Here is a 17,064-nt window from a genome sequence, read left to right as displayed (position 1 = left end):
ACATATGGCAATGTCTGCAAATACTTTTGACTGTCACAAACCTTGTGGCAGGGGGCTGCTATCGGCATCTCGTGGGTAGAGGCCAGCAATGTTGCTAAGTATCTTACAATGCACAAGAAAGCCTCTCACAATAAAGAATTACCCAGTGCATAATGTCAGTGGTGTCACTGTTGATAAACTCTGCTTTACATGAAATTCATGGTCAACTAGCCCACCCACACAAGCAACGTTTCCAAAAGTCTCCTATTCTATTAAGAGAACAGAAAACAAAACAAAACGAAATGGCCACGTAACTGAGGAAGACTTCTAACAAGGTAGGCAGGGATATAAACGAACATATAAAAACAACTGGTAAACAGATAAAAACAACCTGGGTGGCTCAGTTAGTTGTGCCTGACTCTTGATCTCAGCCCAGGTCTTGATCTCAGGGTTGTGAGTTTAAGCCTCTAGTTGGGCTCCATACTGGGTATAGAGCTACTTAAACAAAACAAAACAAAAAAAGCAACTGGAAAGAGAGGCTCTGTATGAAGAAGAAAACTCTAAAAAACTATATTTGACTTCTACTTATAACCATGATTAGTGGGGACCAGATTTACCTTCCTGCTCTAAACCAGAAAACTGGACAAGATTTTGAAGACTGTTTTCCGATATTGGGTAACAGGGAGTTCACGAGTTCCTTTCCCATCTAAGTTCTGGGTTTGACTTTTTAAAAACATTTTTTTTTTTAAATTTAGTTTGAGTATAGTTAACATTCAGTATTATATTAGTTTCAGGGGTACGCTATAGTGATTCAACAATTCTATACATTATTGCATGCTTATAATGATAAGTGTACTCTTTCTGGAATAGACTTTGGTGTATAAATATGGAGTTTGAATTTACTGAAGAATTTCCCCCCTGATTTACAATGCAACCTTTCCATATAGGGATTCATCCACTCCTGGTCTGTTTCTGTCTTTGTGCTGGTACCATACTGTATTAATCCTTCACAGTGTTGCTGGAAACTCAAATCCATCTGTTTGATCTTTAAGTTGCTAAAACTACAAATCTTTTAGCATGATGGAAAATTAAAAACCAAGAACACTATTGCCATCTGGTGGAGAGACCTACTATTACCATATCTAAATGAGATCCACTGTGACTCACCTCTTCACTCCCCCATTTAGTCAATGAATCCTGAAAAATCTTCCTTTATCAGGTCTTTCTAATCTGTCCCTTCGCTTCCATTCTCCTGGTACCTACAACTAAATCTACTTCCTACTTTGCTAGGATTGTTGCCTTTGAACCAGCTCCTCTCTATAGTCACCATTCTTTCAACATTTTCCTTGTTCCTATTGTCAAACAATAGGAACAATTTCACATTAATACAATTTCACATTAATTCTACGGGTTGCTTATCAAGTTCTTGCTCATGAGAAATCATTTTGGAACCAGAAACAGCAATCTAATTAGGGACAAACAGAGAACAAAGTAGAGGTTCAGTAAATGTTAGATGAATTGAAAGTAGTTATTTAGTACCATTTATTCATTTGCCAAATTTATCTGGGAGATAGCATATGCATGTTTCCCACCTTTTTTTTTTTCTTTTGTAATACCAGACTGATGAATGACATTCACATGTGTAATTTTTTCTGTGGGCTTACCTAAAAGATTCTTTTTAATTGCAAAATACATGACCGATATAAAAAAAAAATTCAGCGTTCTGTATGGATAATGTTGGGAGGCAGCATTCTCACTGTGGAAGAAGATGCAAATATGGAATGGGGAAAGACAAGAAAAAATCCAGTGGGGGTGAATTGGAATTGGAGGTGTTACTAAAACTTGTGGTTTCTAATATCTGTGTTTCTTAGCTCTTTCTGTTCAAAGATGCAATGGCAACCCAGCAAGCCCAGATCTTAGTATTCAAACACCGTTCTCCACTAAAAGAAACTAGGGATTTTTGGAGAAATGGCTGGTTCTATGGCTGGGTAGGAAAAAAATACAGGATAAACTTGAAAATAACTTGTGCTGGAAAGTAAGAAAGTCTTCAAAAAAGGATGGGAACATGTCTAAAAGACCCAGGAGCCACCTTGAAAGGTCTCCCACTGGCCAAATCTGGGACAACTTGACATTAAAACAAATGAGAGTAACAGACCTGAATAAAATAGCAATCCATGAATTCAAAGTTGGAAAAAGAAAGCTTTTCCTTATAGCTGAATGCCAACTAATAAACGTCAAAGGAATGATAGAATTGGAAAGCCATTTGGCAACTCTCAGGGTAACAATTAATTCAGCCAAAAAATATCACTGGATGCTAAAATTAGTGTGTGAAACTTTGCTGAGAAACAAGAGTATTTACAGTCTCCAAGTATCTCTACAAAATGCTTAATAGAAAAAATATTAACTTGACAGTGAAGAATCTAGCAGACACCATCTAAAACAAGTGATCCAAATTAACTCCTTGTAATGGGACAACCGATACAATAAGATGCACTGAAAGGCCACACCATCACTTCTATGATGTTCCTGCCAACAACATGTGAACTCAATCTGTGAAGAAATATCAGAAATACTCAGATCTTAATCTGAGAATTTGTAAAATAATTGACCTGTGTGTTTCATGACCTTGACATTTTTGAAAGATAGACTGAAGAACTGTTCTAGATTAAAGGAGACAGAATAGAGATGTGGCAACTAAATGTACTGTGCTATCCTGATTTGGATCCTGGACTTATTTTTTGTTTTAACAAAGGCCAGCCATTACTGGGACAATGAGTGAACTATGGAAAAGATTAGGTAATGGTATTGTATTAATGTCAGTTTTCTGGTTTTGAGAATTGTGCTATGTTGTACAAGAAAATATCCTCATTCTTAAGAAATATACACTTAAGTATTTGTGGTAAAAGGGCATCATATCTGTAATTGACATTCCGATGGTCAGAAAAAAAGCATTTATTCTATATAGATATTCTATATAGCTATCTATACTGATAAAGGGAAATCTCTTCCTTAGTGTAGGATGACAATTAGTTAATAAAGAAAGAATGATGTAGTTAGAAAATCAGTTTTGTAAACATCACAGTAAAAAATATTTTCAGAAAAGAATCATCAAAGATGCTAAATCTACAAGGGGCAGGTTTGATGAGGAACAGAATATCAACATGGTCTCAAAAGTTTCTCCTCACAGATTATCTACTAGTTGCAAAAGGAAAAATAGTAACTATACAGTGGAGACACTGGATGAGATCTCACCCAATTGATAAAAATGGACATTAATACAAGGCAAAGGGATATGGAGTCTGGATGTGATGTTAGGAGGCCACATCACTCACAGCATGTCAGCTCACAATGCATAACACAAATCTAACCACAGGAAAGAAAAAAAAACGTAAACTGAAAGAAAATCTGTATTTTAACTGTCCTGCATTCTTTAATAGGTCAATACTACAAAAGTCAATGGCTGAAGAACTGTTCCAGAGGACAGAACCATGATAATCTAACATATGATCCTGGACTAGATTCTGTAGCTGAAAAAAAATTACCAATGGAACAACTGAAATTGCAATAGGGGCTGTAGATGAAAGTAACAGTGACAGCACTGTTAAATGCCTGCATTTGAGAACTGTACTCAGAGTCCTTGTTCTCATGAAGGACATCTGTAATGTTAAAGGCAAAAGCATAGGTCTGCAATGTACTGTCAGATAGGTCAAGAAAAAATAGTTAATGAGACATTATTAAGAGTCAAAATGCAGAACCATGTGGGTTTCTTCTACTTAAAATTCTCAGAACATATACATACATGTGCACATAAATATTATATCTAGGACAGTATAATTAGTAGTCTCTTATATAAGTGAGGTAGGAACTAAAATGTATTAGGTTGTTGGCACGAGGGCAAATGGTTGTCTCTTTTCTCAACCTCCAGCCACTCCGCAGAGAAACTATCTTTTTTGTATTTGCACACAAGCTTCTGCAGGGGTAATTCTGTCCTTTTTAAGATTTTATTTATTTATTCATCAGAGACACACAGAGAGAGGCAGAGACAAAGGTAGAGAGAGAAGCAGGCTCCCTGCATGGAGCCTGATGTGGGACTCAATCCCAGGACCGTGGGATCATGCCGAGCTGAAAGCAGACGCTCAACCACTGAGCACCCAGGCATCCCTGCACAGGTGTAATTCTTACATCATTTTGATGGCTGCATATTCTATGAATGAATGTACTTAAAGGTGTTCTACTGGCATTTGTTTCTAACACGTATATTTTAAATACAATCTGAGATTTAAAAAATACATTATTTTATCATTTTTACATTTTTTTGTTTTTTTTTTCATTTTTACATTTTGTTTGATAAAAGCTAGTCTTAATTCTGTCGTCTTATATATTTTTTTATTTTTTTAGATCCCGGAGTGAGATAGAGAGATGGGGGAGGGGGAGAGGGAGAATCTTAAGCAGGCTCCACGTCTAGCATAGAGTCCATAATGGGGCTTGATCTCATGACCCTGAGATCATGACCTGAGCCCAAACCAAGAGTTGAACGACTAACTTGAGCCACCCAGATGTCCCTTATAGTTTGTTTTTCTGCTTTCCTTTTAAAAAAATATTTTATGTTCACATTTTGTTTGCGGATTTTCCTTCTCATTGAACAAATTTTATTCAATTTATGGCTGTTATATTATTGTTTCAATAATATGAAGATTTGTAACACTTAAGAGTCTATCCTGAGTATAAAACTAATGAAAATCTTTGCAGAAGAACTGGAGTCGGGCCAGTAGATCATTTCTGGAAGGGAGTTATACAAGGCATGAATATGAAATACGAGTTGTGGAAGTCTAGATCCAAGCTGATACCTGAGAATTGTACTTTCTCAGAGTCAACCAACCCAATGGATCTGGACCACTCTCTAACTGGATTCTATTACAGGTTCCTTGTATTGATTTTTAAAAAAGATTTTATGTATTTATTCATGAGAGACACGACACACACACACACACACATAGAGGCAGAGACACAGGCAGAGGGAGAAGCAGGGTCCCTGCAGGGAGCCCGATGTGGGACTTGATCCCGGGACTCCAGGATCACGCCCTGAGCCAAAAGCAGACGCTTAACTACTGAGCCACCCAGGTGTCCCCCTTGTATTGATTTTAATTAAAAAAACAAAAACAAAAACAAAAAACAAAAAACAAAAACCTTAATTGATTAAAGTGGGAGAAGATACTTCCTGGTCCCAGAGCTATATTTGTTGTATTTTGCATCATCCTTATGATCATTGCGGATAAGAATAGCAATGTAGCCTAGAGAAATACTATTTTAAAAACATTACAGGTAAATGAAACCGTTAAAACTTTAAGTACTTTCCATCATAATTCAAAAACAAATAGAGGGATCCCTGGGTGGCGCAGCGGTTTAGCGCCTGCCTTTGGCCCAGGGCGCAGTCCTGGAGACCCGGGATCGAATCCCACGTCCGGCTCCCGGTGCATGGAGCCTGCTTCTCCCTCTGCCTGTGTCTCTGCCTCTCTCTCTCTCTCTCTCTCTCTGTGACTATCATAAATAAATAAAATTAAAAAAAAAAAAAAGAAATGTAGTATCTATACATGTATATTATTGTTATTTATCCTATATATTTTATAATATGTATTTTTACCTACTGCACTTGGCAATAGGAAATATGTTTTTGGTTTCCCATAGTAGGCTGCAAGCTTCAAAAGCAGAAGTCCTAAGCCTCTGAAGGCAGCATAAGAAAAAAATCTTTGACCTCAAAGTAATCTTTTAGCAGTCGTGTTATATATAAAAGAAGAGCCAAAATGTTGGTTTTGTTTTATTTATTTTTGGTGGGTGGGAGGGGAGATAAAAAAAAAAGTTTGTTTTTTGCTTCAAGGAGCTCTTCTCAAGAGTGGTAACTCATTCATTACACATTCCCATGGATGAGCACTGTTTTCTTAGCTTTCATGACAGTTTGAGTTCAAGGTAATGTACATAAAATATATTTTTTTGAAATTCAGTGTATTCATTTGGACACACATGGGGTGACCCTTGTGTTCTCATTCTCAGACAAAAGGTACTGGCACTTTGGCTTCAAGAACGAATAAAAGGTATCATAAATACAACTGCGATTTGGGTCTGGGCTAATGACTAAGGAACTATTCAGCTATAATGGTCTCAGATATTTCAATGCCCTGTGAAGCAGAGTGATGAGGATAAGAATTATATGAACAATGATAAATAAAAAGCATCTACAGAGACAGGAAAATATTTTTCATTAAATTTGCCAGTTACTCTAGTTCAGTAGGATGTTTGTGAGGAAAAGAACTACGGCAGGAAACTACTACGTTGTTGTTCAGAACTTTTTTTTTTAGAACTACTTAAGAGCAAAAAAATGAATACCAACCAACTTCCTCAGTTTGATATTGTCTTAAAATGTGTTATTTTGTAACTTGAACACCTATGTTATGTCTTGAAAATTCAAAGCAAAATGTAAAATCATGTAGAAAGCCAGAAACGTCATCAATATATCTACACAGATGTTTGCTTGTAGTTTTTGGTGTCCAAAACCTTTTTTCCACACATTGCACAGATGCCTAAAACAAATAAACAAACATGTAAGCAATCAAATCATAATACCAACTAATAATACCAATCAAATATCTATTATCAACAGTTGGTTTATTTAAGTCACTCCTAAAGTTTAAAATGCAAGTTAACAGTGTGAGAGTAGAGCAAAAGAAAGCACAGACCTAACTAGGAACAAGTTCTAAGTTTTATCTTGCCTTAGAGAAAAGAACACTTGACTAACAGAATCTATGAATGGCTACTCCTTGATATGAATAGAAAAAAATGGGTTTTGAAAGAAACTTACCCTTTTTGTAGGCACAGCCCTGGCAGTAATGAGAACCCGGTTGGTGCACGGAACTTTTACAAATTCTGCAAGTGGAGAACTTATTCTTTCCATATGGATCAAATCTAGAGTTGTGTTTTTAAGAGAAAAAAGATGTATAATACAACAGAACACTTAAATGACCTCCCTTAAGCAACAAATGGGATTAATCCATGCTCTTCGTTCCCTCTGTCAAACTCTACAATTGACAGGCACACTTGCAGCTGGCTCCTCTCACCGCACCTGCACACTGCTGCCCCTTCCATGTGAGTTGCATGCTTATGAAGAGTCAGTTACTTAATCCCAAACCTGTTTCTATGAATTGTATTTGCCCATATATTTGTGTGATATAGTTACATATTATGGAAACTGATGAAATGTGGGTGCAAAAAGAGTGACCAATTCTCTTAAAAACTAGGAGAATGGGGACACCTGGGTGGCTCAGCAGTTTGGTGCTTGCCTTTGGCCCAGGGTGTGATCCTGGAGTCCCGGGATCGAGTCCCACATCAGGCTCCCTGCATGGAGCCTGCTTCTCCCTCTGCCTGTGTCTCTGCCTCTTTCTCTGTGTCTCTCATGAATAAATACATAAATAAAAAATTTAAAAAAAAACTATGAGAATGCTTTAGGATGGCTAGATAAGTGTGAATCACTGAACTGCCACCGAATTCGGTGAGGCAACTTCAAAATAGGGGTAAGATCGTAAGTGGAAGGATTTGGCACTTTGCAAGTATGTCAGTTCTTGCTCCGCTTGAAAGATACTGCAAATGAGCCTTTTGGTTATGATTTATGTAAGGTAAATGATGAAGAAAGCTCTTATCAGTAGACTCATACTCAAAAAGCCTGTCTCAGTGCCAAATGACTGATGAATGCATGTGCTGTGATGTGCTGTGACTTACAGTAAGTGTATTGTTTAATAATTGCCTCCTTTAGCTGACATTTTCCATTAATTGACCTGATTCCTTTGCATAAAAGAGTTTCTACTACATAAAAATGCCACCTTATAGTGAATGGAGTAGAAGATAATTTCCCCTAAATTGGCCATAACTTTTGTAACAATACTCATATACCGAATACCAACACTATCCTAGACCTGGTTTCTTCTCTTGGGATATAATACAATAGTTCATTTTCAAAGGTTAATTTTTCCAAACTCAAAAGAATGTCACTTTACTGTGCACTCTTTTTAAAAAGCTCAATTTGTATGTAGCCATATGGATGACTACTTTCACTTCACATTTTATTCTAAGGTGCACATTTAGGACACCTGGGTGGCTCCCCAGGGTTCTAGGATCGAGTCCCACATCAGGCTCCTTGTGTGGAGCCTGCTTCTCCCTCTGTCTGTGTCTCTGCCTCTCTGTCATGAATAAATAAATAAAATCTCTAAGGTGCCCATTTTAGTATGTCTGAAATCTTACAATTAATTGGCAGGGTTTTTCCTTTCTTAAAGCAATGACATGTCTATTAAATGTGGTATCTTAGATTCATGTAATACTATACTACGCTTTCCAAAGTGAGACATTTAGAGTATCCAAAGTAATAGCTACTTCTTAATGATATTGGAGTAAGGCTGGGAACATAAAGGAACTGGAAGTATCTAAAACTGTACAATCTATAAAAATTATGACATAGTTAATAACTGAACGGTCGTAGGGGACATCGGTAAGTCAGAGTAATACTTAGTGTGATGCCTTCCTGAAGATTAAGTCTACTATGCTGTTTTATATCCATTACTTAATAAGCGCCATTAAGTGCCAGGCACTACAGGCAGTAAAAATATTATTATTATTATTATTTCTAATCCTTGGGATAGTGTCATGAAACAGGTATTTATTCATTCAGCAAATATATAGTGAGTGCCTACCATAAGCCTGTCATTGTTTCCTTTTTTTTTTTTTATTTATGATAGTCACAGAGAGAGAGAGAGAGAGAGAGAGAGAGAGAGAGAGGCAGAGACACAGACAGAGGGAGAAGCAGGCCCCATGCACCGGGAGCCCGATGTGGGATTCGATCCCAGGTCTCCAGGATCACGCCCTGGGCCAAAGGCAGGCGCCAAACCTCTGCGCCACCCAGGGATCCCCTGTCATTGTTTTCATACAAAAGAGGGATCTAACAGACAAAGCCTCTTGCCCTCCTTAAGCTGACATTCTAATAAGACCAATAGGTAAAGGACAGACAGTATATAAAGGCAAACACGCTTTTCAGGTGGTGATATGCCTTGTAGAGAAAATTCAAACAGGATATTGTGGTAGACATGAGGGGAAGGAGGGAAGACATTAATTCAAATACTGGTTAGGGACCCACTCCCTACAGTAAGCTCTGCAGGACGGGCTCTAGGAGGAGGGAGCAGCAAGCATGAACCAATTCCAGTAGGAGTGGGCTTGGTCTATTTGATGCAGGAGTTGGTCAACAGGAATTCAGAGAGGTGGGAGGGGTGGGATCATGGAAAACCTTGCAAAGTGAAAGAGGGGTTAGATATATTCTACGTGAAAAGAAAAGCAATGCAGGGTTCTGAGAAAAGCATTTATGTGCCCTTTAAAGGACCTCTTTGGCTACTATGAGACTGAACTCTAAAGAATTAGAGAGGAAGCAGAAAGATGGAAAGATCTTACAGCATCTAAGAAAGAAATAACCAGTGGTTTGGAAGAGGGTAATAATAGTGAGATAAACAGAAGCAGGTGGATTCAGTTACATGTTGGTGGCAGAGCTAAAGAACTTGCTGATGAAAGGGAAGTGAGGAAAACGAAGGGATCAGTGCAGAATTCTAGGTCTTAGGCTTGAAAGGCTTGGACTGGACAGTAGTAGATGATAAGAATCTGGTTGGAAGACTGCAGGAACAAGAGGTTGCCTGTTAGACACCAAATTGATAAGTCAAGTAGGTAGTTGGATATATTTCTGGAGTTCAGAGGAGAAGTCAGGACAGGAGGTATAGATCTGGGAGTCATTAACATACAGTTTGAATTTATTTTTTATTTATTTATTTATTTATTTATTTATTTATTTATTTTTATTTATTTATTTTTTAAATTTTATTTACTTATGATAGTCATACAGAGAGAGAGAGGCAGAGACATAGGCAGAGGGAGAAGCAGGCTCCATGCACCAGGAGCCCGATGTGGGATTTGATCCCGGGTCTCGAGGATCGTGCCCTGGGCCAAAGGCAGGCGCCAAACCGCTGCGCCACCCAGGGATCCCAGTTTGAATTTAAAGCCATTAGACTAAAGTCACTTGAGGAGAGATTATACATTTATAAACAGAAAAAAAAGAGAAAGGTCTAGGACTGAGTCTAGAGGCACTTGACTGAGAAGGAACAGCGAGTTGGGAGGAAAAAAAGAGTGTGGTACTCCAGAGCCAAGCGAATAGAAGGTTGCAGGAGCATCAGGCTGGCTCAGTCAATGGAGCATGTGACTTCTGATCTTGAGACTTTTGAGTTCAGGTCCCACATTGGGGGTAGAGTTTATACAAAAAAGAGAGAGAGAGAGAGAGAGAGAGAGAGAGAAAGAATAGAAGGTTGCAAAAATGCAAGTCATTACAAAGGTTAAATAAAATGAGAATAGAGAAGTCCATTAGGTGTGATCCTGCCAAGCACAGCTGCATGGGTTGGTGGGGCTGAAGCCCTGACTGGAGTGGCTGAAGTCAAGAATAGAACTTTACAGTCACTGAGAAAGCATCTGGATAAGGCTTCTGAAAACTTCTGCTGTGAAGGGAAGCAAGGAAATGGGGTGGCACTGGAAGGGTTCATGGATTTTTTTAAGACTGGAAATAATAAAGCATAGAGTTCAAAAGTGGTTTTTAGGGTGGGAGACACTTTTATCTCCATTCTTAGATGAAAAAGTAAAGTTCAAAAAAGTCAAGAAACTGGCTTCACTTCCTTCCTTAAGGTCCCAGAGCTAGACAGGGACGGTCTAAACTCAAATTTAAGGCTGACTTCAGAGCTTCTGATCTGACCACATCTATTGCCTCCGATTTGTATGTTATTTAAGAACTAGATAAAATAACCTAAAATAAAACCAAACCAAGCAATATTATTCTAAAATTAGTCCTATAAAACATACCACACTGAAGCACCTGAATGAAACTACAAAGTGATTTTAGGGATAAGGCAAGAAACCAGTTTGCAAAAGAAAAAAAAAGGAACAAGATAAAATAAAAGTCATGTTTTCTGCTGAAATTATATATATGAAAAAATATAGCTCTAATATCTTCATATGTTGATATACTGAGGAGAAGCAGGGTGAAGCCAGCAGGTTATAACAGATAGCTTGGCTTTGCATGCTAGGAACTATTGACCAGTTTTATCACAACAAAATGATGCATACCCAATTCATTCTGGTATGCTTAAGACCAAAAAGAGTGGAAAGTCAGATGCCTGTGGGTAGAGTGGCTGCTTCTATACTTACCTTGCTTTTTTTGAAGTCAAAGCTTTATTTTCATTCAACTTTCTTCCACCACTTTCTAAATCAAGGTATACATGTATTTTAGTAGGTTATTTCTGCACATTTCACTATAACATATACATTTAACATTTAACAATTAGTTAAAGAGTTCATTCTTTGACCTCCTACCACTTGAATAGCCTATATAAAAATTTTCAAAAATCCTTAGTTAATAGCCAGGTTTTTAAGACATTACTTCAAAAGGAAACATTTATTATGAAACAGTAAAACTGTGGATAATCATTTTATTTTTCAGACTCAAGAGGACTTTAGGGATGGGTCTACATTTAATTTATCTAGTGTAAAATCTTGAAGTCACTACTGTGGTGCCAAGACCCTGAATACAGTACAAGCGTTTCTTTTTCTTCCCTTTAGAAATATCTCAACTATGTATAATGATATGATGGTGAAAATGTAAATGTGTGAATGATTTGTTCATGAATTTTTATAAAAGTCAGGTGAAGAGGGAGGAATACACACTTTAATAAAGTGGAATCAAATCAGTTACTATGATCTACTCATTGGTTGAAAATCATTTCATGATTTTGCTATCTCTTGCCTAACAAATAAAAAAAGATTAAATTGTTAGGGGATCTGGAATTCTTTAATATTTAGGAGATGAGGGGCACCTGGATGGCTCAGTTGGTTAAGCAGCTGCCTTTAGCTCAGGTCATGATATCAAGGGTCTGGGATTGAGCTCCCTGCTCAGTGGAGAGTCTGCTTCTTCCTCTCCCTCTGCCCCTCCCCCCATATCTTGCTTGCATACACATTCTCTCTAATAAATAAAATCTTAAAAAAAAAAAAAGAGAGATGGAATACTTTGCACATAAAAGAGTTCTTTTTACAAATAATGTAAAAGCTAAAACATTAGTCACAGGAAGTACCGGATTCAACTTCCTCTTTCCCAAATGGAAAAATACCTGTGGTATTCCTTGCACCGTCTTTCCATGTGTCTGGAGTGATAACAGTACCAAGTTTCTTTTCACCTGTTATAACAAGATAGTAAAAGTAAGGGGAATTTGGATTTACTATTTAATAAATACACTACATTGTGCCTAAAGTTCAGTGTATCAACCACCGTCTTGCAGTAGGAGCCTTTTCATGCTGGGGTACGGGCTGTGAACTGAGACTGAAGATACTAACTGTGGGCAATGGGTACCTGACCCAGTAAAATCTGTACAGTACGGTGGCTAATGGCAGGCTTTCCTTGTATATGTATGCTTTAAATAAATCTGAAAAATCTAAACAAATCTGGTACACATATTTATTCCATAAATATTTACTACGCACTTATGATATATAAACCACTATAGAGAGTTCAGAGAAAAATAAAATGATAAATAAGATAAAGCTCTAGGTTTCAAGGAATATACAACATACTATTTTCTCTAATAGAAGTCCTTAGTCTGGGTTCCATGGCTAGACCTCAGAAGACAAGTGGACAGGATGAAGCTGTATACCAAACTACTGTATATTCATTTTTCTTCTTGTAAGAGTCCATAGCTTTCAGGGCACCTGGGTAGCTCAGTCAGTTAAGTGTCTAAGTGTCTGCCTTCAGTTCTGGTCATGATCTCAGGGTCCTAGGATCGAACCCCACATGGGGCTCCCTGCTCAGCGTGGAGTCTGCTCCTCCCTCTCCCTCTGCCCCTCCCCCTGCTTGTGCTCCCTCAAGTGCACAAATAAATTAAAAAAAAAAAAAAGAGTCCATAGCTTTCATCAGATTTTTAGAGAGGTCAGAGACCTCTGAAAAAGAACCATTCAAACCAAAATATAACCTAGAAAATAAAAAGCATAGTAATGGATGGCTAAAGTACTAGGAGAAATACCATAGGGGAAGAAATAACCTGAGCCAGGGAAATCCAGGAAAGCCTTTGGAGGAGACAGGAAGAGGGTCTGGATGTGGCAATGGGATTGTGAAGACAGAGGAGAGAGGATAAAGGCAAACTAGAGAAAGGCTGTATCTTGAATGAAGGCACAGAAAGCTAAGGGTACATGTGGTCTTGCAAAGTAGCTTGGTTTGGCCAGAGTGAAGGTAAGAGTACGTGAAAACAAAGTTGGAAAGATAAGCTGAGCCTTCATTGTGGAGGGTCATCCTGAATCCGGGCTCCAAATATAAAACCCCAAATTATTCTCTGCACATTGAGTATTTATTAAAGGCTTTAAATTCAGGAAATGATAGAGTGCACTTATATTTAGGTTCAATTCAAATGTCTGTTGTGATTACTCTAAACCATGCCCTGGCATAATGATGAAGGGATGGTAAGACACAGTCTCTACCCTTTGGTCCTACTGTTTAGCATTTGGTCAGAATGTAATACTTGTTGCATGAATGAAAAGAAAAGGTGACAAAAATGCAAGAATGAAAGATGGAGTCAAGGTTTAATTGAGCATTTTTATATGGAAGGGGAGCTGATTAAAGATTCCAAAGGATATAGTGACAAATAAAGAGGTACGGAAGGATGGCAACAAGGACACGAGTAGAATTTTTCTTGGAAAAAGGGAAAGAAGTAAATGAGTATGGATGTGGATCTGTTTACAGGTATCGTAAAAGAAGTTGATAATGTTCCCATTTAATTACCTTGCTTGTCTTATACCTATAAGGAGGTATTTGTCAACAGAGGATGAGGTAGATGAAGGTGGGGGAAATTTAAGGGATTAGAGAGTTTGGAATAGTCACTAGTGACAAAGGGCAAGAGGGCTGACTAAAGAGAAGTAAAAAAGACCAATGAATAGTATTAAAGATCTTGGAGAATAGGAATTGTACACTTTTAGTGGTACCAATTGGTTCATTTATGAGTTTTCCCCAGTGGCCTTCACATGCATGCAGGACAGTTTAAGGAGAGAAGAGGCAAAAGCAGAGAGAGCACAGTTTGAAGAGAAAGGAGCTGGGAGGGGATCATATTAGTTTAACTCAAGAGTGATGGGGACCTCAGGTAGGTTATTTAAGGGGTAAATGAGAGGCTAGGGAAAATATGAGCTATTGAATGGAAGTAACAATAGCAGGACAGGCAAGTGTTTGGATGCAGGTTGACAAAGGGATACCAGAACGAATGAGCGATGAATAAGGCTTTATGAATGGGTGACTGGGAGGACTGCCATGCCATTAAATGATGGAAGAGAAGTTACAGATTTATAAAGTAGGATGACAAATTCAGTCTTGGAAGTACTATACTACTATGTAACAACCAGATGAAGGTTCCCAGTATTGTCTGGAGAAATTTCTTCTATTGGTCTTGGTATAGAGAGAAGTCGGCTGGAGATGTGGATTAGACATTCACTGGCATGGATAAACTACTTGAAGCCAGATATTTCCAAAACAAAGAGTCAAAAGAAGGGCAGATGTCGATCACTGGGAAATATCTACTTTAAGGGAGAGGGAGAATAAGAAAACTTGGAGATTATAATGGTAAAGAAGAAGAGAAGTAAATTCAAAGAGAATCTAGATCAAGTTTCAAAGTCACAGAGAAGCAGAAAGGGACTGAAAGAAAGGTCTTTGAATTAAGAGTCTATTTTTATTTGGGGAATAAGATGGTACAGAAGGTAGAAAGGTACTAGAGCAAAGAAATAATACAGACTTTCAGAAGTGCAGAGAAGTAAAAAGCAAATGACCTTTATGACATATATCACGTCCCAGAGCCAAACTATGTGTATTTTAACATCACATCCGATCTTGGCTTCTCAAAATTTTTATGTGCCTTAGGAAATTACCTCTCAGAATTTGCCCAGTATCCTCAATTTTCCTGGGAAAAAAGCACTTATGGTGTAAAGAACATCACACAAAACAAGTTAAGCCCGTCAGAATGCCAGGCCTCTAAAGTTAAAATGTACCGAATTAACACAAATTACAAAGAAGGCTAATTTACATGTTTAGGAACTACCCTACATAAGAGAAAAGACATGGAGAAGGTGCATAACCTAAATATATGTAAGACATAGTTACTCAAACAAGCAAAACCAAAAAACCTCATAAGTATTGGATGGAGTAGAGTTAAAAGGACGTCAATGTCAAACAGCTTAATGTACTTTTTGGAGCAATGAAAATATTTTAAAATTGATTGTGGTGATGGTCGCACAACCCTGTGAATACGCTAAAAATAACAGAATGGCACATTTTAAATGGGTGACTTCTACCTATGCCAATTGGTAGAACTGCAATAATTTTTTAAAAGCTTCATGTGAGATGATGATGTAAAGCATAGAAAAATGAAAATATCAGTCCCACTCTACTCCTCATAAAATGGAGCAGAGTTTAATGCTGAGTGCCACATACTGGGAGTTATGATAGGAATAACCAGTTTTTGAGTATACACTAAGGCACTTTTATATCAGGCTTTACCTGCATTATCTAATTCTCACAAAACCCCATAAATTATGTATTATTCTCATTTTTCAGAGGAGAAAACTGGAGCCAAGAAATATTAGGTAATTCACCATGGTTATTCCTTTACATAATGTAAAACCTGTGATTCAAACTCATGGGTGCCTGTGTTTAAAGGTTTATCTACTGGGGGGGAGGGGAGAATATAAACAGAATTGATCAAATTAATGTTAATCCAGATAAGAGGACTTGAAATCTTGTTAAGAAAAGTCTAGCCTGAGGAAAAAGAGACTTAGGGATATGAGAGCCGTTTTAAAACATATAGACAGTCTGTGACATCAAAGAAATCCTAAGATACTTTCCAGAAACATCAAGGGTTTGCATTAGAATCACTGCCTGGCAACTGTAGGGATGAAGGATCTTTTCTTTTTTTCTTTCTTTCTTTCTTTCTTTCTTTCTTTCTTTCTTTCTTTCTTTCTTCTTTTTTTCTTTTCTTTTCAGATTTTATTTATTTATTCATGAGAGACACACAGAGAGAGCCGTAGAGACACAGGCAGAGGGAGAAGCAGACTCCATGCGGGGAGCCCGATGTGGGACCCCAGGTCACGCCCCGGGCTGAAGGTGACACTAAACTGCTGGGCCACCCGGGCTGCCCAAGAAGGAACCAGTGGCATCTACGCAGACTGTTTTGAAGGTAGTGAGGCTTTCTGAACCCTGCCTCAAGACCTCAGATATTCATGCAAAGAACATTTAAGTCAACATTTAAGGATGCTAACTTCGGGTTGCTCGTTAAAATACAGGATGCCCTGTTCAATTTAAATTTCAAATAAACAATGAATGGTGTTTTAGTATTGTCATGTCCTAAAGGTAAGCCCAAAGCACTTTCAGTACTAAGAAGCTGCAAGCAAAGACAAGTCTCAAATATCGCATGGGATATACTTCTAAAAAAAGTATTCATTTTTAAAATGTCTGCTATATCTGGAAACTCTGGGTGTTGTAAAAATGACTTTTAAGATCCATTCCAATGCTGAGGGTCTGTGAGGCTAAGGAGCCAGTCAAGAGCTGTATGGGATGAAATCCCGGGGTGGGGCTGGGGGAGGCAAAGGAAATAGACAAATCAGTACAAAACTGAGAACACTCCGAATGCAAAACCAATGGGAACGGTGAAAGGGATAAAGGACAAAGGCTGGAATCAGAGACTTGTGGCCGAAAGAAAAGACAAAGAAAAGGCGAAGTCCCCGGAGAACTCCTGCTAGCTTCTCCTGGCCTCCTCCCAAAGAGTCAGCCCCTTAACTCACATTTTTCGCACACCATCCTTCCCCGACGGTTCCCCCGGCCGCAGAAACAGCAGCAGCTCGAGAATGTCAACACAACAGCCGGGGCAGACGTCCCCTTCCGGGTTACGAAAATCCGCTTCCGGCCGCCCCGCCCTCCGCCCCGCCCACCGCCCCGCCCACCCCACA

General features: G+C 38.3%; 1 protein-coding gene across 1 annotated transcript; it reads right to left on the bottom strand.

Moving 5' to 3' along the window:
- Positions 1 to 5,783: 5,783 nt before the first annotated feature.
- On the bottom strand, positions 5,784 to 17,041 carry CRIPT (CXXC repeat containing interactor of PDZ3 domain). The gene is made up of 5 exons (XM_025465921.3): positions 16,900 to 17,041; positions 12,204 to 12,269; positions 11,248 to 11,302; positions 6,833 to 6,936; positions 5,784 to 6,554 (listed from the first exon to the last, which is right to left on the bottom strand). The coding sequence occupies exons 1-5, from the start codon at positions 16,913 to 16,915 to the stop codon at positions 6,490 to 6,492; spliced, it is 306 nt and encodes a 101-aa protein (XP_025321706.1). The 5' UTR covers positions 16,916 to 17,041; the 3' UTR covers positions 5,784 to 6,489.
- Between the last annotated feature and the right edge of the window lie 23 nt (positions 17,042 to 17,064).

Source organism: Canis lupus, chromosome 10 (assembly GCF_003254725.2).
Source record: "Canis lupus dingo isolate Sandy chromosome 10, ASM325472v2, whole genome shotgun sequence".
Taxonomy (NCBI): domain Eukaryota; kingdom Metazoa; phylum Chordata; class Mammalia; order Carnivora; family Canidae; genus Canis; species Canis lupus.
This window is presented reverse-complemented; position numbering and strand designations above follow the sequence as displayed.